Genomic DNA, 24,921 nt, shown 5'->3' on the forward strand with positions numbered 1-24,921 from the left:
ATTGCTGCTGAGGAATGTTTTGGGATTTGTTAAAACTTAAAATGATAAAGTAGTAAGTAAACAACACTGTAAAAGCATAGACTCTGTACATTAAGAGTGGAAACAAAGACCAGTGACATAACATCCTCTCTCCCTCTCTCTCTCTCTCTCTCTCTCTCTCTCTCTCTGTTTCCTGCCTCTCTCTCCACCAGGAGCTTTGACCAGATGAGTGTTTCCACAGAGTTCAGTTTCCGGACTGAACTGGCCTGGGACCCTAGTTTGGATTCGACCTCCATGTTCAACATGAATATGACTCAGCCACACAGCCCTACTTCTCCTTCCAAATTCTTCAAGGTGGGTTTCACACTGATTACCAGATTCAAAACTGAAGAGGTCACAGGTTAATGTATGAATTTGTGCATAATGTACTGACAGTGTTTGTAGCAACCTTTGACTACTAAGGTGTTTTCTCTTGCAGTAGTTCAGTATTGTTGCTGCGGTGTTGTATGTTTGCCTCTCTTTGGGTTATTGGTGCATCACATGCTGCTCCTAACCGGCCACATTAGCATATTTAAAGTGTTGATTACTCTCCTGTTTCTTATATGGCCAGTGCTGATTGTTGTGCGACTCTCTCTGCCTCCCCAGCTCCTTCTCATGACATTAACTCCTTTATTCTATCTTCCAGTGCTCATGTGTTTGTCATGCTGTGGTATAAATCATTAGGGGATTTACTGAGAGGTTCCTCAAATAGCAACACATTTTCCTTTAAATCTAATTGCATACCAGTTTTCGGTAGATGTCAAATGCTTTTTCACTGAAGTCACTGAATTATACTGCGGGTATAATTCGCAAATATGTCGTATTCTCGTGCAAGCTGCACGTCATCCGAAAGTCTCAGGAAGATTTAGGGCGATTAAAACAAAACAAGAAGAAATATTTCAGATTACCAAGCAGTTTAGCAAATTATTGGTGTTGGCACACTCCCCTGTGTAAAAGGTCAACTTACCTTTTGTTGTGTGCTTCCATTAACACAGTGCTCAGATGACACTGAATTTAATCTGTTCATCAAAGGATTGTTCAAGTAAATCAATTTACAGCAATTGTCCACGTGCTGTAAATAGCTAGTCTGTGTCTTAATGTCAGGCACAATGTTTTAGTCTTACTAAAATGTACCATCAGAACTAAGTGAAAATGTCAGATTCTCTTCTTTCTCATTCTCGTGAATGTATTAATAGGGCAGTGTGTTGTGCTCTGTAACAGTGTGTGGAAAGTGGAGCAGATGTGTTGAAATCATAGTCAGACAGGGCAAAACTGGGCAGTAGAATGAGAGAAACTTCATCACAGATACAGCATTTACTAAATAAATGCTCAAAATTTCAAAGATTTGTTCTTCTCTAAACCAATTCTGGCACGGGGTGAAACACAAACAAACACTAGACATAGCAGTGTTTGACAGTCAATGATAAAGTTTACTGACGAATCCAAGAGTGCATGTAAGGAGAAAAACAACGGTGAGAGAGATACCGCGTTTTATCAAACCCAAGGTGGAACATGGTTGTGTGAATGTTCAAGTCATCAGCCCCAAAACATCTCAGACCTTTGAACAACTATGTGAACCATGTGTTTTTTACCCCGATACACTAACTTGATAGTATTATTTTTTAATTATAACTATGGGCGGCACAGTGGCTCTGTGGTTAGCACTGTGTCTGCCTTCTTGCCTTATGACCATTTATATTCCACTAAGATTCCAGTTTACATGCAGCCAGTCTTTGCATCGATATATATGTCTTTTTTAAGTGTCCCACTAATACCAGACTTCTTCAACCGCATGGCCCTCTTTGTTTCTTTCAGCCACCCTCTGGAAAAGGTTGGCATTGCATCAGTTTTATAGCACTTTATCATAATAAGGGAGCAGTCAGAATAAATTTTGTTGTGCCAACTGAATATATCTATATGTTGAATTAAGGCAGAAATATCTGTTGAAAGTTTATGTGCTTTTGAGTTAAGACTACTTTGATTATTTTCATTTGGACTGACGTGTTAAAATTAAGTTATCAACTCATCATAACGTATACATATAACAAAATTGTTGTTTTGTGCAGATATATACTTCCTATATATATTTACTAACCTGATGAATCATTTTTTTAGAGTGTGTTGACTAGCAGGTCATGTACAGAACAAATGTGCATGTGTCCAAAAAATGCTCCTGAACCTGAATATTGTCAGCATCTCCCTCTGAAAGTGATACATTTGCAAAAGGCCTCATACCGAATAATTTGTGAGTAATACTGCAGTGTGAATAATAATGCATCATCAGTAATAGACCCATGGTAAAATATTATTGAGTGTACAGCTACATTTAACACGTTAGGTACATTTAGTTCATAATACTGAAGTAATAGTATAATACATAATACCATAGGCATGCTTTATCTAGTTCAAGTGACATTGATAATCTTGACTATTTTTTTTTTTCTTTTGCAACCACTACTCCACGGGGGGTCCAGTTTATCGCAGGGCGCTCCAAACAGCTGCACTCCTCTTTGATGTCACAGTCAGGTGTTTGCTCTCTTTTCTGCCTGCAGGGGACAGTGGTAGGTGCTCAGTGACAGGCGAGGCAGTCTCAGGTGATTGGACTGACAGCGTAGAGGTTGTAAATGTGTGCTTCCCCTTTAAGATGAGGTGCACATAATCCTATGGGATATTAGTGTCCGTAGACTCGTTTCCATATCCTCAGACCGGTCAAACCTGTCCTCTGTATTATTTGTGTCAGTGGGAGAACTTAAAACACATGAACAGTCTCACTCCCACGGTCGGTTCATGTGTTGTGTATAAAAATGTTACAAGCAATTTAGTGTGTATATGATTAAAAAATCATTTCCTACTCATTAATATCTGGAAAAAAAGTATTTCATAAACTAATTTATTGACTTTTTTCACTTTTTGACATGCAGAGTATTTAACTACAATTAAGATTATTGCTGCTGTGTGTGTCTTTAGTGTTTATTGCTATTGAGAGTAGCGAATGAAGCAGAGCTTTAGCAGACAGATAAGGAAGCGGGCCATAATACACAAAGATATGGTAGCATATCTCCACCTACCTGACATTTATCACTGGTGAGAGTAAATACAAGGAGAATACTTGGCGGAGAACTAATACAACAGTAGTAGAGAGACGGACGTTAGGGAGCCATCTGAGACTTGAACGTACACCGGGCCTGGGACAATCTCATGTATGCTCTGTTTTTTTTTTTTCATTTATGCTCCAACACAGTGGATTTGTGAATGAGTCAAAACAACCTGCAGGTACTGTATGACAGCTCTGACTACAAATTGATGCAAAAACACTAGATCTGAGCGAGGCTATTCAGTTGGGTTTCTGCGTTTCATTCTGTTTAGATACGAACAGGAAAACCCAGCCACAGACTGTTTTTACTTGCTGTTTACTTAGTGAAAATATCTAAATGCTTGACACTGATGACTCAGTCAGTTGGAACAGGTTTTATCACAGAAAAATGCCTGTTCAGAAGGTGTTCAAGAAATATTCATGTTTATTCAACACTGGACTGTACGATAACCTACTTAGAGCATTGGATATTGTACCTTTGACCCATTTTGATCGTAAGGTATCTAAATGATAAGTTTAATGAGTCTTCACTGATACAAATCCACTCCTTCTATAACAGTGGTGTGCTAGATAACAGATGTCCTATTGATATGCGCCGCTTTAGAATGAGGAAGGGTGAGGTTGTCTTCGACAGGCCTGTCCACACCCTTTCATTTCTACTGCATTATGAATTCTTTGCTTGTTTTGTGAACCGTCTTTCACAATATATCTTTTTTTCCCTGCGCTGTAGCTGTGATGCAAATGGCCTTGCCCTGAAGTCAGACACTTTGTTCAGAGCTTAGACAGTAAACTCTCACACACACCAGTAGATGCAGTAGCATACACTTCTTCTTCTGGACCTACTTATGAGGTAGGCACGTTGTAGACTGGCTCGTAATACGCTGGCTTTTTCAGTGTGAGGACACGTTAGACACAGTGCTCTGGAGGGAATTCAACAGTTTAGGCTCCGGGAAATCAAAATGGTATGTAGCTGTTGCTTTTTTTTTACATTATGGTCTGTAACTCTTATTTTTCTGCTTGTCTTCACACGCACTCTTTTTTTTTACAACTAGATTTAGCCGGGGTTTGCGTGAGGTGTGTTACGGCAGCATGTGTTGTTTTTTTTTCCCTTTGTGTCGGGCTGACTTGACTGTAATGTAATTTTGTTAGAAAAGTTTCACGCGTTCATGATAATGTGGTTTATATTTGACAACGCGAGTCACAGGGGTTGTTACACATTGTAGCCTACTGCAATATTAACGTGGAGACTGTTGGTGAATGTTTTTGTCTCACTTCAGTCTTATACTGTTCCGGTGAAATTAGTACCTGAAAGGAATGACCCTTGAACATCAAAGATGTTTTATATTTGCGTAGTTAGTCATTAATCATTGAGCCATTTTGTTTTATTAGTGTGTTACTTGTGTTTATAATGTCCAACTGGTTTTTGATCACAATATCGCAATATTGTAAATATTCATTAGAGAAAATATTTAGGAAAAAAGCAAGTAAATGAAAAACATTTACCTGTTTTTCATAGTGAAGCCATTAGGATTTTGTTCTTTTTCTGTTAGAAAATTCTTAAAATTTGAATAGTTTATTTAGTCAGTCGACAGTTTATTAGCTCCACCTAGCTGAAACCAATGCAGTCTAATGCAACAGCCCCTTTTCTTTCTTAAACTGTTTTTAAGATTTGATTGAGCTACATGATCATTTTAAAGGAGGGCTGTTGTTGTGCTGTTGTTCTGAAGTAGAGAAGACAAGTATTTGTGCCCAACTTCGCTGATATATATAGGACAAAATGTGTAAATACAAGCATTGCTTTAAGACGAGTAATCAGCTGTCCAACCAGTTATACAAATTCTACACTCCTATGATTGACTTGTCTCCCACAATGTCATACGTTTATCATGGGGATAATGTTCTGTCATTGGGGAAAATGATACAAAATGAGACATGGTTTTTGGCTAATTGGACATTACATTACTACTGTAATAGTAATATCTAGAACTTGGATACATTACATGTGATCTGAGATTAGTTAGATGTAATCCTAACAGCTTTAAATGTGTAAGTGAGCACAGATTGCGAACGTCCTTTTAAAGTTCCTTTTTAAGTTGCCATTTAAAGGAAATTGAATTCCATCCATTTTCTTGTTTACCTTTTGCCTACAGGTTTGTTGGACAGCACATTAGTAGATGGTGTAGAGACAAAAGTATGCCAGATTCTTTCCACATCTCGGTATTTATCTCTCCGTCTACTTTTTATTTTGTCTTCTTTCAGAATTCGGAGGAGAAGAGGGGAATGTTTGATCGCATTAGCAACTTCTTCACCTCTAAGAGAAGGAAGAGCAGCAGTAGGCAGCAATCTGACGCCTCCACCTGTCCAAGTTCCCCAACATCCCCCTTGTCTCCATGTTCGCCCCCGTCTGAAGACTTAGACGATGAGCCGAAGACTCCGACTAACTGTCGGAAAGCCAGTGAGCTAACAGGGTCACATTGTGCAGATTGGGGCAACAGCCCAGGAGCTGAGCATGGTGGCAGTCAAACCTCTAGTGCCAGCAGCATAAGCAGAGCTTCTTTGGTCACAGATGAGGCAATGATCCCGTTTGCAGACAGTGACAGCAGTGGCAGGAGTAGTGTGAGGGAGGTGCATGTGTGCAGGATTAGCACAGCCAGCGGTGAAAGGAATTCTGGGAATGTGACTTCCACCACTAAGGACCTTACATCTACCGCTCATCCAAGTGGTGATTTGAGCTCAGAAATAAGCTTTTCACAATCAGTGGTTGAGGAAGTAAACAAGAAACTGCATTTTACTTTGGACGAAAGCATTCAGCAGAAAACAGAGACTTCCGGTGAGGATAATGTATTTAGCCCAACCACCATGTTGTCAGTTAAATCCCCCCTTTCCAGTGCAGTTGAGTCCCCAAAGTCTGCTAACCTAACTTCAATAAGCTTAGCATCAAAGAAGGCCTCGGTGAAGGTTGGAGACATGGGGCACAGCACTGCAATAAGAGGAATAACTTTAGGCTCCCAGTCACGTACCTCACGAACCATCACACTTCTGCATGACAAAAACTCTCCAAGTGTAGAAGGTGGAAGCTCAGGAGCCAAGGCTACTGCTCAGATATCTTCCCACAGCCCCTCTGGGGGAACTGTAAAAACTGAATGGAGTGCTTCACCTCAGAGAGAGAAATTACCTAGTTGCGATTCCCCTATCCAACTCCATAAAGCCATTTGGGTGGAAACACACCTGGGAGAGGAGGAGGATTGGGAGAGGGAGGGGGAGAAAGAAAAAGATATAATGAAACAAGAGGAGGGCTTGAGAGCAGACTCTCCTCCCTTTCTGGCTGTGCCTGTCATTGTAATTCCTGAGGACGACTCAGGGACTGAGGGCACTGGAGTTAGACCTTCTACCCCCTCTGGAACTTTGCAGTTGAGTGGCAGCTTGCCAAAATCAGCCATCTCCTTGACACCAACTACCGGGGAGTTTGAGATAAACTCTGTGCAGACAGAGGAACCTGGCACTGGCACTGGCAAGGACTCGAAGAAAAACTCACATCAGGAGAAACGCAGGCCGAGGGATTCACATGTTACACGCAAGACTGTCAATCTGCCTTCGAAGCACAAGGCAAAGAAGGTATTTATTGGCTCAGATCATAGTTTGGAAGGGGACGAACTGTTAGGAGACGACTGCAGCAGAGATTCAGCTTCAAAGACTCCAACAGAGGTGAAACCGTGAGTATCCGTCTGTTTAGGTTTTCTGTGGTTACTATTTAATAGTCCCTTTGATCCTGGAAGAAGCACGAAAGCTAAAGAGAGCTAAGCATGCATGCAACCGGAGCTCTGAGTTCCCATGTTCCATTGTACCAGAGGAGAACAATGGGCTAAACAATCTTTGAGCCACTGAAATATTCATACACAGTACATTTAATCATCCAGAAAAAGGTACCTTTCTCTAAAGTTCTGTACATTAAACTTCCGAAACTGTTGTTGGTAATAACTCAAAAATAAATGCAGCCACCCAAACCTAAGATATAAGGATTAACCTTCTTTTTGTCAAGTTTTAAGGAAGGTCACCTTTTCCATGTTTGACATGTTGTACATTCACTACCTGAATAAGTTAGTCATTACAGAACTTGACAGGCAACATGCAACTATTGCCTGGATACTTTTGTTTGACTTCACATGGATACGTTGGTTACAGAGGGAACATTTTAAAATAGATTCTTTACTTATGGCAAGGTAATGTAAAATTTACAAGGTAGAGCTTGCAAACATTTGAGTTACTGTGCACCTTAAGGGGGTCATGCCTGATTTATGGTTTCAGGATCACGACAAAGCAATTATTTTGTTTGTTTGACCACATAACATTTTTTAAAGTGGGTTCTCCTCTTTCATTCAGTTTGACATGGAATGCAAAGTATCATGTTGACACCTATCTTTACAATATAGCAATGGATTTATTCAAAGAACTAGTGTAGCAGAGCACCTGAAAAGCTTACTCTTTTACATCTATCTTTCTTTCTTTATCTCTGTGAAGACTGTCAGTCGTCCAGGTCATGGTACATCCAAAAAAGCATTTAAAAGGACAACTGACCTTGTAGTTTTGAGTTTTGAGAAGACCTCTGTCTCTCATTTGAGTAGCTTCTTCAGTTCTAAGGTACTGGTGGGAAGTTTGAGGGTTAATGTAGAACCAAGGTGTGAAAACAACAATTCATATTTTTGTCAAGAATATTGTGGCACACAAAACCTGGGATTACAGTTGTTCTTACATTGTGCATGACAAAACACAGTGTTTTCACTATGTCACTATTTTTTAAACTTCTTTGTTACCTTTGAACAGAGATAGGCTGACATTTTTCCTCTATTTTCAGTCTTTATGCTAATCACAGCTAATGACGTAGCTAATGGCTGCAGCTACATGCTGTATTTATAGTGGGGATGTAGATGCTCATGTAACTTTAAGTTAAGGCAAGCGAATGAACCCCAGTGTTTAAAGGAGTTCTTCACTGTTCTGTGTGTGTTGTACACAGAACAGTAAAAAAAAGTTGGATATATTAGAGCTGATGAAACCATCTCATCCTCTTGGCATGTTAGCTTTGCAGTAGCAACAGTGACAGCAATTTTCTAAGATACCACGTAGCTAACATTACTTAAATTACTTGCTGTGATGTTCTTTGGTCTCTCTTGTTAGTGTTGTTAACTTTACAATGTCTGCAAGCTGGATACCTGGGGGTAGGGGAATCCAAGCTTCCAAAGCTGCCCTGAAGCAAGGGGTGTGTTTGTTTGGCTGTTTAAATATCAATAGTCTGTCTCAGGCGTAGCTTACTCCACCTTTAAATTGTATGTTTATGTATTATAATCCTAAAAGGGATTATATATGAAATGAAGTCTCTATTGTACTTCATGTAAAAACATAATTTCTGTCTCTCTTTCTTGTCACAGACTGCCTAGCCTCCAGAACAACAACAATGCAGAATTCAAGGACACAAACATTCAACTATCCATAAGTAAAGATGAGACTACACAGTCAGTTCCAAATACACCTGAACCACCTTTAGTCAAAGAAAAAACTGACTCTGAGGTCTCTGACTTGGATGATACCTCTGCATCTTCAGACATGTACAAAACAAAGTTGCAACCTGCAGAGTCAGGGTTAAGGGGCCAAGGAACTAACCGGGTTACTCTGTCCAACCGAGGGGTCAAAGTCGCACCTGAAAGTCGGCATACCACAACAAGTGGAACAAAGACCCCCTCCTCTGCAGCTGGAAGCAAGGCCAAGAATGTCACAACAAAGGCAAAGAGTTTCACACAGGCCACAAAACTGGAAACTTCCAGTGATAATCCATCACAGACGGTTTCTGTGTTACCAGCATTAAAATACCAAAGAGCCAGCAGTCCCACAAGTGCAACAGGTTCAAAGTCTAAAATCCCCAAACGGTCAACATCAGATTCTGATGTGAAAACACCAGTAACACCAGATAAAATATCAATTCCTGGTGCCAAACTGCAAAAACAACCCAGAACCAAAGAATCATTGAAATCTCCAACCACTTCAACCAAATCTGTCAGGAAGCTGAACTCTGAGGAAACTAGAGGAGGGAAATCTGTGTCAGGAAGCGTTGCTTCTACCAGAACTACCATAAAGTCTGTAACAAAACTCATTAAGGAAAAGACAGATGAGGACACTGAGTCTGTAAACCTGGTAAATGGCGTGGAGAAAGAGCATAACGAGAGAAGTATGAAAGCAGGACAACAACCTGATAGGGAAATTCTGGATGTCAAGAAACAGCGGCAGAACGATGTGGAGAATAATTCTTCAACGAGTCGTTTGCCCATTTCATCTCCAACAAGAAAAAGCAATGATAATACAGCTCAGACAAGTGGCACCAGCTATAAAAAAGATTCATCCGGTCACACGGACAAACCTAAATCAGCTCTGAAGCAGAGTCCTGAGCAGCATGAAGTAACTCCTGAAGTGAGATCAGGTGGTGAGACACCACCCCCACCCCCTGACAGTCCCAAGAAAGGTAAGAAAGTACAATCACAGCATGTTGTATTAGACAGTAAGCAGCTATAGTGTGATGTCTTAAAGAAATAGACAGTTTTGTTAAATCTGTGTGTATGTGTTTCCAGGAAACTTGACATCAACAAAGCCATCCAGATCCTTCCCTAAAAGAAACTTTAGCCATGAACAAAGTGACACTTGTGCCTCTCCACCTCCCACCAAGCAAGAGAAAACTGTCACACCAAGGCTCTCCAAACAGGATGACAATGTCAAACAACACCACAAAGGGCCTGCAAAGGATTTGGCTGACACCCCATCGTCTGTGAGCAAGCTTCCTACAAGAGGACAGAGAAGCCCCAACAAATTAAAATCCAGAAAACTTCCACCAACTTCCCCAAATGTGAATACTGAAGACTTAAGTCCCCAGATAGCATGTAACTCGAAGGACCATGACAGTGATTACAGATTTACATTCAAGCCAGTGCCTGCAAAGGAGGAGGAACATGTTGTAAAACTCAACACTGAACAGACCAGTTCTTCTGAAATAAAACTGAAAGAGGCTAAGGAATTAGGGAGCATAAGCAGTACTACAGCTGAGGATATTTCAGACATCCAGCCCTTACAAAACAGTGATGAAGAAGACATTCAAGTAAATGTTGCAGATCTACAAGCCGAGATATTCCCTAACAGTGAGGTTGACAGTGCAATTCCATCGCAGTCACAAGTTGCGGATGGACATAATGCAGAGAGTAATGGATTAATGCATGAGGCCAAACAAATAAAAGCTGATGTTCCACTAGAAAATGTGTCTCAAATACAAAGTGATAACGCCACACAGTGTCAGGAAATACTGTTATCACCAAAGCATTCACCTACAGTAAAAGACATTTTGGACATAACCAACCAAACAAGTAACATGAAACTGGATTTAATCCAGGTGAAAGAGAACAACACTGCAGCACTGGCTGTGAACACAATACCAGCTCATGAGGATGTAACTGATATGTTAGCCGAACCTACATTGGGGGGCAGCATTCACAATGACCTAATGACACACTCTGATCAGGATGGTGTTATACCTGGAAGTAATTCCTTTAAAGAAATACATACAGACAAAGAAGACCCTCCTGATAAATTAGATTTAAAAGACCAAGGTCCTGAACCAAAAGATGAACACTCAGGCATTTTTATTACTGCTTCAGCTGAAGCTAACCAGTCAAATAAAGAGCAGCAGAAGGAATTATTGGAGGATCAAATCACAAATGAAACTGATAAATTGCTCCAGACAAATAGCCTCTTAGCAAAAGATTTTGAGGTGGAGGGAAAAAGTAAAGAGGAGGTTGGACAGACAACAGAAGACGTCAACAATAAAACAGAGACTGTGGTTGTTCACAAATTCCAGGAGAATTTTGAAAATCAGTCGGACAAAGAGACTCTTTTACTTGGAGGAGAATCTGAAAGAAAGGAGAAAGACTCAAAACCAAATGAAAGGCTTAATGACGCAGCTGTGGAAAGCACTGACTCAGAGAGCAGTTGTAAAGTGGAGCTTAAGGGCATAACTGCTGAGGGTAAAGCTGAGAAAGACATTACAGTTTCAGAGAAGCCAACACCACTAACTTCTGATGAGAAGTGTTTACCCACTGCTTCCAATGAGGAACCACATACGGGAGTTATAACTGCCCTGAAGGAGAGGACAGAACCAGATCATGCAAGAAGTGGATTTCATGACTCTACAACAAGTGTGATTGATGCAAACCAACAATCTGAGACCCTTTGGAAAGACAATACTGAAAGAAAAGCAGACGAAGCAGAGCAGCAGATTGAGTCAGAAACAGAGGAAAATGAACAGGAATCCAAACTACCTCAGACCAAAGATGAAGAGGTCAAGGATGACAGCAAAAATGTGGACGCCAGCTATGTTGAAAATCTGAAGGGAACCTCAGACATAACCATAAACACAAAAGTGTTGGATTTTGAAGGCCCAAAAGAAGAGAAGAGGTTACCAAATGAGATTTCAAAGGACGCTTCTGAACCTGCCAACCAAGAGAAGGAGAAGCCAACTAATACCAGAGACAAAGGTAACAATATTAAAACCACAGAGGACAGTGCTCACACATCAACAGAGTCCAAACACCCACCTGGACTAGATGTTAATCTAGACCAGGTCAGTGAGATTGTGAAATCTACAGAAAAGATACCAGAAAGTGACATTTTGCTGACAACTCAGAAAACAGAAGTTTTAATCTGTGAAGCTCAGAGGGCTGAATGTACTAAAGAAGATACAAAGTTGACAGAATTGTCAATAAAGAATTTGGCCAGTGAGACTGAAGTTGTGAATGCTAACCATGAAGCTAATATTCAGCAAGACCAGTCTGTAACTGTTGGGCATAAAGATGAAAACATGACAAAACCAAACAAAGAAACAAATTATGAATTACAAAAGGAACCAGAAACCGTAAGAACTGAAGTTCAAGAGAAGAAAACCGAGAACCAAAAAACTCACACAACTCAAGAACTGACATCTCTAAGCACTAGTACTGAAGGTAGGAAAGAAATGAATGAAGCCAAGGAGTCATCATTGGAGTCTTTGGTGAATGAGAAAACAGCTACAAATGAAGCCAAACATCCAAAATGTGACCTAAAACTGAAATCGGAGTCAGTAACAAAATCTCCTGAGGTGACAAAAGATGGCCTAATTCAAGAACTGAAAGTTCACAGTACTGAGGGAGATAAAGAGAAGAGTGAAACCATGGATTCTTCACCAGAGAGTTTGGTGAATGAGAGAGCATTTTCAAATGTTAGTAAAGTTAGCAATAAAACGACTGAGATCTCCAAAACTCTTAGCAAGCAAGATGGGAATATTAGAGAAACAGAGAAAAGTAAATCAACAAAATCCAAGGGTCTAAACTCAGGCCTAAAACAGAAACTGGATGCAGAAGTCAAGGATTCGTCTGCAGCAAGTTTGGTGAATGAGTTTGTAATTGGGAATGCTACTTTTGAAATTAGAACCCAAAAGAATGAGCAGACTTCATTTGTATTTGATGAACATGTGGAAAAAACAGAGATACATGCTGATCAATATACACACTTCAAAGTCCCAGATGCTAACCAAGAACAGAAACCAAAGACTGGAGCATCAGAGGAGCCAGGAAAGGTACCAGAAAAGGACAAATTAGCCAAACAATCAAGTTTGCGCACAACCGAAACAATTAGTAGAACTGATGCAAAACAGGAAGACAAAAACCTCATTAAAGAGGTTGTTCTAGAGAAAGGTAAAGTGGCAAATGAAGTGGACCAGCAGCTTAAGTCATCAGTGATAGATATCAAGCAAGAATCTGAAGCCATTTTGGTAAAAGATGTACCTAACAAAAATGGTGACGCAGGTCATAAAGAAAAGGTCACTATTGTTTCAGATAAAATGTCCATTAGCACCTATGAAGACAGCAAAGAAAAAACAGATGAGTCAGCGGCTTTTACTACAGTCAGTGGTTTGAACCAAGGACTACTGACTTCAAAAGAAGACAAAAGACCTCCAAAGCCAACACAAGATGGGAATTCTTCTCTTTCTGCCACAGTGAAATCCTTCTCCACACCCCCAGGCCACCAGCTAAAAACAGAATCTCCGTCAAGCTGGTTAGATGTGGAACATAACCAAAAACAGAGGAAGGAACACAAGAGAAGATTTGTTACATCCACTAGTGAGGATGAATCTCTTGAGCTTGACGACTTTGACGATTTTATCAGGAGCATTAAGGAAGGTGGAGTCCCCTTCTCCCTACCCCCAAAAAGGCACATTCGTAAAAAGTCCCCATCTCCACCTTTTGCCATGCCAGCCATCAAGGAGGACCATTTTGAGAAAACGTTTGATCCTGAGGAATTCAAATTTGGCCTAAGGAAAAAGGACAGAAGTATGATGGATCTTTCACCAGCTATGATTATTAAACAAAAAGCAGCCAATAGGGAAGGCCGAAAGGGGAGACTTTCTCAAGACAGTGGCCCATCCTTCTTAAAACAGCAAATGAACCCATTTGATAAGTTAGAAGAAAAAGATGGTGTTAATGAGGGGACCAATGCTGAAGCAGGGGTAGACCCTGCACAAAACAGTGGAGACGAGCCTGGGAAGATGACGTCAAGGCTTGGAAGGATGTCCATCCTGTCCAGTTTACTGAGTTCCCCTCGGTCATCCAGGAAAACTAAAGAGGAAGCTACGTCTGCCTCAAATAACACACTTTCATCTGATAAAAAACTGGACCCGCCCTCAATTGGAAAGGCGGGAGTTGTTGATTTACCTGTGCCTGGCGTCACAGCTGATAACTGGAGAGTGAAAAGTATGGATCAAGGCCCTGGGGATACAGGCACAGCTAATGAGTCAGTACTTAGCCCTGAATCTCCGCCCTCTCTGCCCACGTTCTCAGAAATAAAGCTGCCTGATCATCTTGAGAAATACTTTAAGAAGAACAAAAAGGAATCAGAATCCTCCCAGGACACTTCACAGACGACTGAAACAAACTTGAGTTCTAAAGGGAGTACTACTATGAAACAGGCCTCAGGAGCAGATGTACCTAATGTGGACTTTGGCCCTGTAGGACTACTTCCAACGCCCAGCTACAGCAAGCAGACCTCCCTAAGTGGAATTCCTTCTTCAAAGACAAAGGTAGGTATTCCATTTTATATAGATGAAAACTCCTTATTGTATTGGTTTATTACTAAAAATGATTCCCAATGCCTGAATGAGCTTTGACCAGCTAAATCTACATGCATTTTCAAGTTTATTTCCATGGTTATTTTTTCCATGTGTTCTAATTTGATACTGGTTCTTTTGTTTTGTGACTTCAGCCAAATCATAAATTATCTGCAAGTAAGGGCAGGAAAAGTGAATGTGTCATGACAGTGGAATTTTGCACAGGAAATCTTTTCTGAGATGAGCTCGACTACCACATTGCGAATATTTGCATCAACAGGCAAATAAAGCAACCTATGCAAAAACAAACGAGAAAAAAACAACGTATTTATAGGCTTACACAGTGTACACCACATGTTACACCTGCTCTACAAGAAGTGTTCTCTCCCTCAAAGACTGTGGACCAGACAAGCCTTTTCTAAAGGGAAAACAAATAGAAATGTTTTTTTTTTTTTTTACATTAAATACATTGAAACAGGAGGTGTCTGTGTTCAGGTAAAACTAGCAAACAAGCCCAATTACCAACAGGTACAGATTTACCAAACCAATTTACTAAAAGTGTATCATTGATAAATAGTTGCTGAGTGTATTAAATAATTTGTTACTAATTTGAAACTATTAATATAGATACTAAGGATAAATATTCTTTGATCATACATTATTACACAAGATGAGATGTTACAATCCCTTGTGCCAAGATCTGCGGCAAAACACATTTGGAACCTCAGTCCAACTGAAAAAAGTTGCTAGCAGTCAGCTACCAACTCGCAACCAACAAGAAGACACCAGCTAACTGGCCTTGTAAACAGCATTAGACAGTATATGGCACATCACCAGCCGCAGCTTCTCCTGCCTTCTTGCGCTCATTAGCCTCCTCAACTCTGTCTTCCCACGGGACAGTAAACTCAGTAAAATACACTACCTTCTCTACTTCCGACCACAACAGCAGGTCCGGTCTCAGTTGGGTGGTCACTATCTGTGCTGGGATAATGAGGTACCCGTCAGAGTCAGAGTAATGAATAGGATAAATAGTTGGAATGGTTAAATTAATGGATAAATAGGTGATATAGTGACCTAAAGGTAATGAATAAACGGTTAGTATGTTTACATAATTAATATCTTGTAAGTTTTTCAGAGCTTCAGACTCAAGAGAGACTAATAGCTGAACTAAGATAGCCCTGCCATGATCTGAAGTAGTTTTGTTAAGTAATGTTTTTCACATTTTCTCACAGATGCCTGCAGTAAAAGGGTTCCACAAAAGGCCTGGAAAGGTTTGATTAAATGTTTATAGCGCACATTTTTTTGGTAACATTTTGCAACACATTATGCTTCCAGTGTAATGACGTTTCTACGTCTTGATACAGATTGTCATACATGAACATGCTCAGTTTGGAGGGGAGGCCTTTGAACTCCACTGTGATGTAGAAGATGCCACCACGATGAAGCTGTCCCCCATCATATCCGTCAGAGTCATCAGAGGATGGTGAGGGATTTCTTAGGTCTCAGTAGCTGCACTATGAATGCTATTGTGCACAAGAAGTGCAGGTGGTGGGAAAATTACTCTTACTTCAGTTTTATAATGTGGTGAATAAATCATAGTTAAAGATTTTCAAGTAATGTGATTACACTTTCTTCTGCTAGTCTTCATTCTTCAGTTATTCACTCCCATCCTCTTTGTTCCCTTTCACTTGTTCTCTAAAGACATACAGTGTGTCCTTTAATCTCCTTGACCCTTCAAGCATGCACCTCTTGTAGCTACAGCATCTATGAAAGTGATACAACAGTGTGATTATCCCTGTTTAGATATCTAAGTGACGAATTTTGTGGGTCATTATTCCGTCTCTCATTAGCTGGCTCCTTTATGAAAAGCCTGGCTTCCAGGGCCGTGTCATTGCTCTTGAAGAAGGTCCTTCAGAGCATATTGTGAATATGTGGGCGGAGGAGGGAACTACAACAACCCTAGACTCGATGGGTCAGCCTATTCCAACAGAGCCTATGATCATAGGTTCTATTCGACTGGCTGTAAGGGTAAGTATTTACTTACCTAATTTGTCGATCTGCTTTGCTCCATCCATATTGTTGTTGTGGCTATTTGTCCTGTGAAGTTGTTGCTCACCTTTGATATTTTATACCTGCTGAAATTTGTACTATTTGACTCTTTTTGAATCAGTTTGTTTTTCAATTTTAGACCATGTGGCATTCTTAAAGTATCTTATTTTTTTGATATCTTCAGAATTTCATATTCTTGTGTACTGTCAATGAAATGTTCAATAGCCTAGGTATCTAGCGTTATTTGGAAAAAAAAAATTTGTGTGTCTTTAAGGACTACAGCACACCCCGAATAGACCTGTTTGCAGAGGTCAACGGGCTGGGGAGGATGTCATCTTACTGTGATGACACTGAAGAGGTTGGCTCCTATGGGATGCCACAGACCACCGGCTCCATTAAGGTCCATTCTGGAGTGTAAGTTGAAATGACGCTTATTCCAGTAGCCCATTCAGATCAATCATTTAAATTTATGTGAATCGTGTTTTTGCATTTTGGTCATATCATTTTGATTTCTAGTGACAACCCTGGTATTAATGCTGCTATTAAGTTTTCAAGCTCATAAAAATGTTGCTTTTCTGAAGACTTTCTGAGCAATAATCTCTGTTTTCTCAGGCATCTGTTTTCTGTCTGTGAAGGAATGCAAGCTGCAGGCTAGAGCTTGTGGTTGTCATAGTTGTAACTGCAGGAAATTATTTATGGTCATGAGTTTTAACTGGGTCTTCGTGTAGAAAGTGAAAGAACCTTTATTATTCTCTTTATAATAAAGTACAATAAGGCAGATTTATTTCTTTTAAGCATTGTGAAGTACTTACCCTGATCACTTTTACTTCATTTTCATCACCCTCTCTCTTGTGGTGCTTGTGTGTCAATAGATGGCTGGTGTACACTGAACCAGGTTTTCAGGGATTCATAGGTGTGCTGGAAGTGGGGGAATATCCTTGCCCAGAGGCCTGGGGGTTCCTTGAGCCGTTCATTGGCTCTCTCAGACCTCTCCGAATGGTACAGCACATGAACTATGCACCACTGATTTATGTTTGCAATATATTAACATCTTGACAGTTGCCTAGTTCTGACATTTATGTATTTATTTCAGGGAGGAATCAGGGTGGAGCATCCAAATGAAGTCAAGGTTTGTTGGCAGAAACCATACATACAAGGACAACTCTTACATGTTCAGTCTGTTGAAAATAACTAATGGCCTAATACCTTGTGTAGAGGCAAAAGATGGTTAAGGAAAGACAGAAGTTTAGCTTAGACACGTTCGTCTAATATGACTCATTATATTGATGGGATGAATTAAATTCACTGGGGTTGGGACATGTTGCAAATGGTTCAAGCAAATTTAATACGAATGTGAGATGTGAAATTGGCAAATTCCTCCCCTAAAAGAAGAATGGATTTGCTAACGGAAACGGTGTTTCTAAAAGTCAAATGATGGCTTCAAAAAACAAAAGCAAAAAAATTAGCCAAACAGTTCTATAAATAACCCACGCGAAATGTCTATTCTGGATACAGGACAAAGAAAGAATACAAAGTAAGGGCATGTCCGAGCACCTTCCACTATGGTATGCTCACCGCTCTTAGTCTGCAGCCTGTACTTGTAGCTTGTATGTATTAGAAGCAAAAAACAGGCTTGGGAAGAAAGTAGCATGTGTCCTCTTCAGCAAGGCACCTAACCCTGAACTGCTCAGTAAAGATCTTCTATTAAAGGCCAGGTACTGTGTCTCAGCATATATTGTACTATTCACTCTAATCTGTGGAAACGTAGCGTTCTATCTTTGGGCAGGAATGGACCAAAAATTGCTTACAACTGTACAAATTCATATACACTTAACGCACGCTTTGAAGGACTGTGACCATCGCATGTCTTTCTTTTGTGCAGGCCTTAGTGTTCGAGAAGTCAAACTTTGACGGACGCTGTGTGGAGCTGGACAATGATGTCTACGACTTGCAAGAACAGGAAGAAGGAACCGCTGACAAACCTGATGTGAACAAGAAGACACTGTCTGCAGTTGGGTCTATAAAGATACTGGGTGGCCTGTGAGTATCTCTAGTTTTGGCGGCGGCCAGTCATTACAACACGTAAAGGCGAAACGTGTGTTTTATTACATTTCAGATTGTTTCTTTCATAGTTAGTAGCTTAAAAAGGTCTGCTAATATTTGATTTTGTCTTATAGTTGGGTAGGCTATCAAGAGGCGGACTTTGAAGGCCAGCAGTACATACTGGAGGAGGGGGAGTATGCTCACTGCGGTGACTGGGGAGGATGTGAGGACGGGCTCCAGTCACTTCGCCCTGTAATCGGCGTACGTATCACCTGAAACATGAACCTGCAACATCCCACTGATTGCTGTGGTGTCTGTGCACTGCACACTTAAACAGTGTTACAGTTTCTGTTGATATTATACGAATAGGAAACGGTGAAATAAGAGACCTGGAGTTTCATACATATTATTAATTTGCTGTGGTGTCATCTTCCCAAGGATTTCCTGTCTCCACACGTTAAGCTGTTCAGTGAGAGGAACTTTGATGGGCTGGGACTCAGTGTGGACTTGTTGGGTCCTGTCCCAAACATGGAGGACATAGGCCATGGCATCAAAACCCAGTCTATCAACGTCACCAGTGGAGTGTAAGTCAGCTTCTTTTAGAAGGACAGACAAAGAACTAAAGAAAGGAAGATAGCAACATATTCTCTGTGTTAGTGCTCCCTTAAACAGTCAGGAGTGTGTTTCTTAGATGTCTAAACGTTCTGTTAGTGAGCAAACAAACATGCACACACAAGTGCTCACACACACAGCCCCTAAAGATCAACTATTTATTAGGTGGTCAGACTGATCCATTTGTGTAGCTGGGTGAACTCTTAACCCGTACCCACCTTTATTTAACATTCCACTGTTTTCTTTGCGTCTGTCTTGCCTTTCGTTGTACAGCCTCATAGAGCCATGGACTTGTTCCTTTTATAATGATAAGACTGTAGTTAAAGTCAGTGATTTAACCTGCCTCTGATTTTATGTGACATTATTGCAGGTTTTTCTGTCAGTGCGTTATTTAGCGTCTCTTTTTTTTGCGTGCTCTTCAGGTGGGTGGCCTTTGAAAATCCTGGGTTCAGCGGAGAGCTCTATTTGCTGGAGAAAGGCATGTATGCAAACCCGGGCGACTGGGGAGCGCAGAACTTCAAGATCTCATCCATACAGCCCGTCTTCCATGTAAGAAATGATAAGGATCGCTTAAACACATTGAAGTAATGGTACATTTTCATTGGATGTTTGAAAGAAACAGCATCTGCAAAGCAAAAGTTAGTAATCCCTCCTGTTTGTTCTGCAGGACATGCTGATGAGAGCGACAAAATTCAAGGTATCATGTGTTTATTCAAGAGTATTTATTGAAGAGGACTAATCAGGATTAATGAGGTCAACTAAGGCTGTTTGGGTGTGTTTTACAGGTCCATCTATACTCTGAACCAGACTTTCAGGGAAGGCTGGTAGCTCTGGATGACACAATAGCAGCTCTGGATGAGGACTTCACTGCCAGGTCCTGTAAGGTTCTGGCTGGAAGGTAAGCACATCTTAACTGCCGGGAAACAGCTGTGGGATGAGAAAAATGTGTTTCTTGGTTATTTAACTTTTTAGGAAGTCACAAAATAACCTTAGAAAAATTCAACTGACTGTATTTTAATGTTAGAAGTAAGGAGTAAATGTCAAAATTGAAGAAAAAGATGGTGTCTTTGTGTGTCAGCTGGGTGGCATATGAGGGGGCCCAGTTCACAGAGAACATGTATGTCCTGGAGGAGGGAGAATACCCCAACACAGAGGCGATGGGCTTCCTGTCCTCAGACCCCAAAATCAGATCCATACAGACCGTAGGACACGTGAGTGTTACAATATGTGGAAATCTGTACAACCCAGTGTGAGTCTCATTCTGGTCTATTTGTGATCTAAATGGCCTGTTTTAGTCCTTTTCAATGACAGTGAAAATGTTAAACTTTCTTTTCCTGTGCTGCAGGAGCTCTCTCTGCCCTCCATCACTTTGTTCACTAAAGTGGGCTTTAAAGGTCGCAGGTTGGTGCTGACGAATGGAGCTGTAAACCTGCTGCAGGCAGGCATGGACGCCCGCATACGCTCCCTGGTGGTGGAGGGAGGAATGTATGTAACCTTCTTGGCAGTTTAAGTCATGTTTTTATTGTCTTTGGAAGCAGTCTGTATAATCTAGATGTGGAAACTGTTGCATCACTGTCAGTTCAGACACAAATGAAACATGCTACTAATGCAGACTGAGAGACAAAAGAAAATGAGTTTATGTGAAGCTAGTGATTATTAAAGTCAACATAGATATTTCTTTATTTTTAATTGCTATCGACTGAATAAATAGTTTTAACCACACTCTTGAACATATGTACATATGTACAGTTTCCAGTTTAACCAGACTTTGAGCCACTGCTGCCTGAAGAGGTTGAAGATTCCTGCAAAGGGTCTGACGGGGACCTGTTAAATTCCCTTAAATGGTGTTAGTTTAGTTTTTAGAGCTAAGCATGTTCAAGAGCATTAAAAACCTCAAATGTGTGTGGAAGCCGTCAAGTCAATGATAAAACATAGTAAAAACATCACTCGTACTGCTCATTTGCGATTTTGTGAGATGTTACGACAGCAGTTTTCAATCTTCAGGCAAATCTCTGAGCCCCCTTGGCAACTGTCTTCTCTGCAGGTGGGTGTTGTATGAAGGCAGTAACTACAGAGGTCGACAGCTGCTCCTCCAGCCAGGTGAAGTGGATGACTTGTGTAAGCACAGCGACTGGCAGTGGCTGGGATCCCTACGGCCATTACTCCAGGTAAGAGCAGGAGAACTTAAAGCCTGTGGAAAACAGTCACAAATCTAATCAGTGACAAGGGTTTACCCGAGTTGTTCATTTTCAGTTCTAAAAAAGTATTTGGGCACTTATCCCCCCATTAAAACGCTATGTTTTTCACTAGTTTGGAAGCCAGAAAATATCTTTGCAGGCAGAACGTTGTTCTGAAGTGGCTTTGTTGGTAACTGCTTATGCTCAGTCAAATCATTTGTGTGGGCTTCGTATCATGGTGGACGGTAGTCATTCCTGTCTTCTGGCCCCATAGATTTGAATTCTATCCAATAGAAGGCAGTCAAACAATGCTTTCTTGTCTCTTCTCGTCTTGAACTTTCCTTTTTATAACCATTTCCAAAGTTCTTAATCTTACACATGTGCTCCTAGCACAACTAACCACAGATGTGCTCCACCACATGTTCCACTCAGTTTGACAGTCAGAACATGTCCAACTATGTTTTTTGATTTAATTATTTCAGGATAAAGTGTTTGGTCGGATTTGTGCTAAATGTGCATTTGTTTAGAGCCAATGTTAGTGTAATATTTCATGAACCTTGTTGAGGTTTCCTGTTACTTTAACGTAAGCACTTCCTGATGAATAAAATACCAAATGGAACACATTTATAAATACAGTCGACTTGATGGACTAACTCAGGCATTCATGAAACAAATCTAACTACTTTGCATATTTCTTTCCAACAGAAACAGACATACTTCCATCTGCGGAACAGGGAAACAGGAGGTTTAATGTCTCTGACAGGAACCCTGGATGATGTTAAGCTGATGAGAATTCAGGCCACGGAGGAGACAGGAGGGTTAGAGCAGATCTGGCTATATCGGGACGGACAACTCACCTGCAAGGTACTCGACCCGAAAACTTCTCACGCTGGTGCCTGTTCAAAGGCAGCGCTTCACTCTCACAATGACAGGAACAGGGTCGCCTACAGAAAAAAACAACAGCAGCATTGTGAGTGAGGAAAGCGGAACAATAAGTAGGGGTTGCAAACAGAACCCTCACCTACTTTCCACTCACAAGCACGGCAAGTTGTGCGCATAGGTGCACATGACCCAGCAAAGAAGTGGAATAAAACCCTGAGAATATTGCCCTGGCACCGCCCACAATGGCAAGGCAATATTAGAACCTTTGTGTAACAAATCAAAGTGTGATCATTTGGATGCAAAGGTGTTGTGTACCTAAAAACAAGGGTGTGATCCAGATTATGTTGAAAACAGGAAGTGACACATATACCCAGGAGAATTTAGTTCATTCCACTAGACGTGTTCACCAAAGGGCCGGCACTATCTTGTCTGTCCTGTTTCTGGTCTGGCAGCCAAACCTTGTGATCAGATGCCAGTGTAGGTTTATGGTAAGTTAGGCAATGGAGCAATAAGCCATGGTTTTTTCCTTGTTTCCATTTTCCTGTCTTACTATCTATCTCTGTGTATACTTTATTGCAGATCCAGATAGAAGTTTTAGTTATTAACTGTGGCAGTCTAGCTGAAGGAATTACAAAACAAAGAATGGCTTTTTAGGTCTCAGATTCGTATGTTTCCTTAAGGAATGTGGTTTACTTGTTTAACTAGTAGGTCACATAGAAAGCAGAAGAACAAAGTAGAAAAGACAGTTAAATAGTGCCTACTAATAAATGCTCATCTCTGTGTCGTCCCTTTGTCCAGCTGCTGGAGGACTGTTGCCTGGAGACAGCAGGCAGCGTGGTGATGGCAGGCAGCCGGCTTTGTGTCTCCCCAGAGCGAGGCAAAGACATCCAGCTGTGGAACATCACCCCGGATGGTCTGGTGCACTGCCACCTCAAACCCGAGCTGATCCTAGAGATCAAAGGTCAGCTTAGCTTTAACGTCAAGAATATCTTTGTGCAGTTATGTTTTATAAAACCCTTTTAAAAATAATTGTGCAGCACAGATTCAGGCTGTGGAAGAGACTCTGTCCAGCAGTGAAAATGGCAGCACAGACTTTTTTCAAATAATAATAATAATTACATATCCCTGCTTCAACCACAGCCTGTGTTGGCAGTTTACAAATTAAACATTTTTTTAACAAGTAAGATCACCTTCGTTGTGTTTTATTTTCCTAGGTGGACACCAGTATGACAAGAACCAGGTCATCCTCAACACATTTGATGAAAGAAAGCTGAACCAGAGGTGGGCTGTGGAGATCCTGTGATGTGATGAGCCTTAGTCCGCCAGAGAATCTCTTCAGTGGCCCTCTCAGTCCTCTGACGCCCTGTCAGGAAACTGACACCAAACCTGCAGCTCTACTGTGGTACCCACAACAGAGACAGTGGGTATATTGTAGTATGTTGACTCTTGTTGAGGAGGCTGATCAATATCATACTAGCAACCAGCGTCTGAACATGCACCCAGGCAGCATTTGATTAAATGTGTTCTTCTCTGTAGAACAAATGATAATTGTAAATTGTTGACTTTCCTACACTGCATACCAAAGACTGTGCATTATTCATGTTTCCACTGCATATAGTGACAACTCAGCCCTGTTCCATTGCTGCATTTTCTTAACTTTATGGTACTTCTCATTTGTGGGTTTCTCTGTCTGTTTTCTGATAATTATGTCAGCTATTATGAATGTACATTGTATATTGACAGCTGCAATATGAAGTCTGACATGGCTACACTCCAAAGATGTCTGTAGACCAGCATGTTTTCATTTTGTAATTTCTGTATATTCTGTTTAAGTTTTGATAGACCTTTACACTTTCACACCAACTGTACTTTACATTACAGGTTGTACATAAGTGTCAAGTGTACAGAATGGGTTTCAATTTTTAAAAAGAACCACAAGAATAATGCTGCCCACCGTCAATGATGTAAATATGTGAGAAAAGTGTTACAACAATTAAAAGAAGAATTTGATGTTTTGTCTTTTTTTATGGTGTCCAGTTTCAGTGTGATACAGTGTGATAAATAATACATTATTGGTTCAAAATAAGATGAAGTCACTATATTAATACCAGCAGAAGAATAAAAAGGAATTTTATTCCTTGTTCAGACAACATCTGAAAGACATGATGAGGTAAAAAGCACCATGATCGCACTATGATCAACTTCATAACACATGCAACTAGAACACCACCAACAGGGAGTTTTTAATGAAACAAATGATCTTAGCAGGTGTCCCTGACACCAGAAAGTGTGCTGGCTGTGTTACTCATGACGCTAACGAATAGAGTATTTTCAGATCAAAACATTTACAGTATTTATATTTGGATAAAAATTACAGTATCATACCTACTTATGTGGCGAACAAAATCTTTAGTTAAAATGCAAAATGAGTTTTAACTACATGATAAACTATGAACCAGGCATTTAACCACTTGTGACCACATCCTTTCAGTTGTTAGAACATGGTGGATTCCACCTACACAGCTAACGTTCTCTTCCTACGCAGCGTTTCGCTTTGTTCATTTCGCACTGCAATTTCAGAATCAGCTTTACTGAGCCATTTACACATTGATTGAGTTAAATAAAAAAAAAAATATATATGAACAACTGGCCAATAACATACACGGCATGACAATATGACCACCTTACTAGTATTGTGTAGGTCTCCCTTATGCCTCATCAGAGAATAGACATGGTCCTTCTGAGGGCGTCCTGTGGTGTCTGGTAACAAGATGTTGTTAGTGGGGAGCTTTGGGTCCTGTGGGTTGAGGGGAGGGGCCTCTGTGGATCATCCCACCAACACCTTGTGCTGTTCTTTATGTATTTGAGTTGTTCCTAAA

At 40.7% G+C, this 24,921-nt stretch overlaps 1 protein-coding gene and 1 long non-coding RNA gene across 5 annotated transcripts in view; one reads left to right on the forward strand and one right to left on the reverse strand.

Annotated features, from left to right (window-relative positions):
* Window positions 1-24,052, forward strand: part of LOC125023573 (beta/gamma crystallin domain-containing protein 1-like) — a 40,267-nt gene extending 16,215 nt beyond the window's left edge. Inside the window, exons 2-23 of one of the 3 annotated variants that reach the window (XM_047610923.1) lie at window positions 192-333; window positions 5,372-6,825; window positions 8,536-9,620; window positions 9,727-14,252; window positions 15,512-15,550; window positions 15,644-15,762; window positions 16,130-16,307; window positions 16,603-16,742; window positions 17,201-17,327; window positions 17,422-17,457; window positions 18,211-18,368; window positions 18,506-18,632; window positions 18,810-18,955; window positions 19,406-19,532; window positions 19,651-19,680; window positions 19,769-19,881; window positions 20,062-20,194; window positions 20,329-20,468; window positions 21,028-21,151; window positions 21,866-22,024; window positions 22,841-23,003; window positions 23,257-24,052. In XM_047610923.1, the coding sequence (XP_047466879.1) occupies window positions 192-333; window positions 5,372-6,825; window positions 8,536-9,620; window positions 9,727-14,252; window positions 15,512-15,550; window positions 15,644-15,762; window positions 16,130-16,307; window positions 16,603-16,742; window positions 17,201-17,327; window positions 17,422-17,457; window positions 18,211-18,368; window positions 18,506-18,632; window positions 18,810-18,955; window positions 19,406-19,532; window positions 19,651-19,680; window positions 19,769-19,881; window positions 20,062-20,194; window positions 20,329-20,468; window positions 21,028-21,151; window positions 21,866-22,024; window positions 22,841-23,003; window positions 23,257-23,345 (9,355 nt within the window). In that variant the 3' untranslated portion in view covers window positions 23,346-24,052. Of the gene's footprint in view, window positions 1-191; window positions 334-3,122; window positions 3,292-3,887; window positions 4,075-5,371; window positions 6,826-8,535; window positions 9,621-9,726; window positions 14,253-15,511; window positions 15,551-15,643; window positions 15,763-16,129; window positions 16,308-16,602; window positions 16,743-17,200; window positions 17,328-17,421; window positions 17,458-18,210; window positions 18,369-18,505; window positions 18,633-18,809; window positions 18,956-19,405; window positions 19,533-19,650; window positions 19,681-19,768; window positions 19,882-20,061; window positions 20,195-20,328; window positions 20,469-21,027; window positions 21,152-21,865; window positions 22,025-22,840; window positions 23,004-23,256 lie in introns of those variants that run through there. The other 2 variants (XM_047610924.1, XM_047610925.1) reach the window with 2 other exon arrangements.
* Window positions 19,793-24,793, reverse strand: LOC125023576. 2 transcript variants are annotated; one of them, XR_007114647.1, is made up of 5 exons: window positions 24,731-24,793; window positions 22,804-22,990; window positions 22,018-22,104; window positions 20,937-21,174; window positions 19,793-19,910 (listed from the first exon to the last, which is right to left on the reverse strand). It is a non-coding gene; the product is annotated as an uncharacterized LOC125023576 (long non-coding RNA). The 2 variants fall into 2 exon arrangements; XR_007114646.1 differs by lacking the exon at window positions 24,731-24,793 and adding an exon at window positions 23,233-23,376.
* Window positions 24,794-24,921: the final 128 nt, after the last annotated feature.

Source organism: Mugil cephalus, chromosome 17 (genome assembly GCF_022458985.1).
Source record: "Mugil cephalus isolate CIBA_MC_2020 chromosome 17, CIBA_Mcephalus_1.1, whole genome shotgun sequence".
NCBI lineage: Eukaryota > Metazoa > Chordata > Actinopteri > Mugiliformes > Mugilidae > Mugil > Mugil cephalus.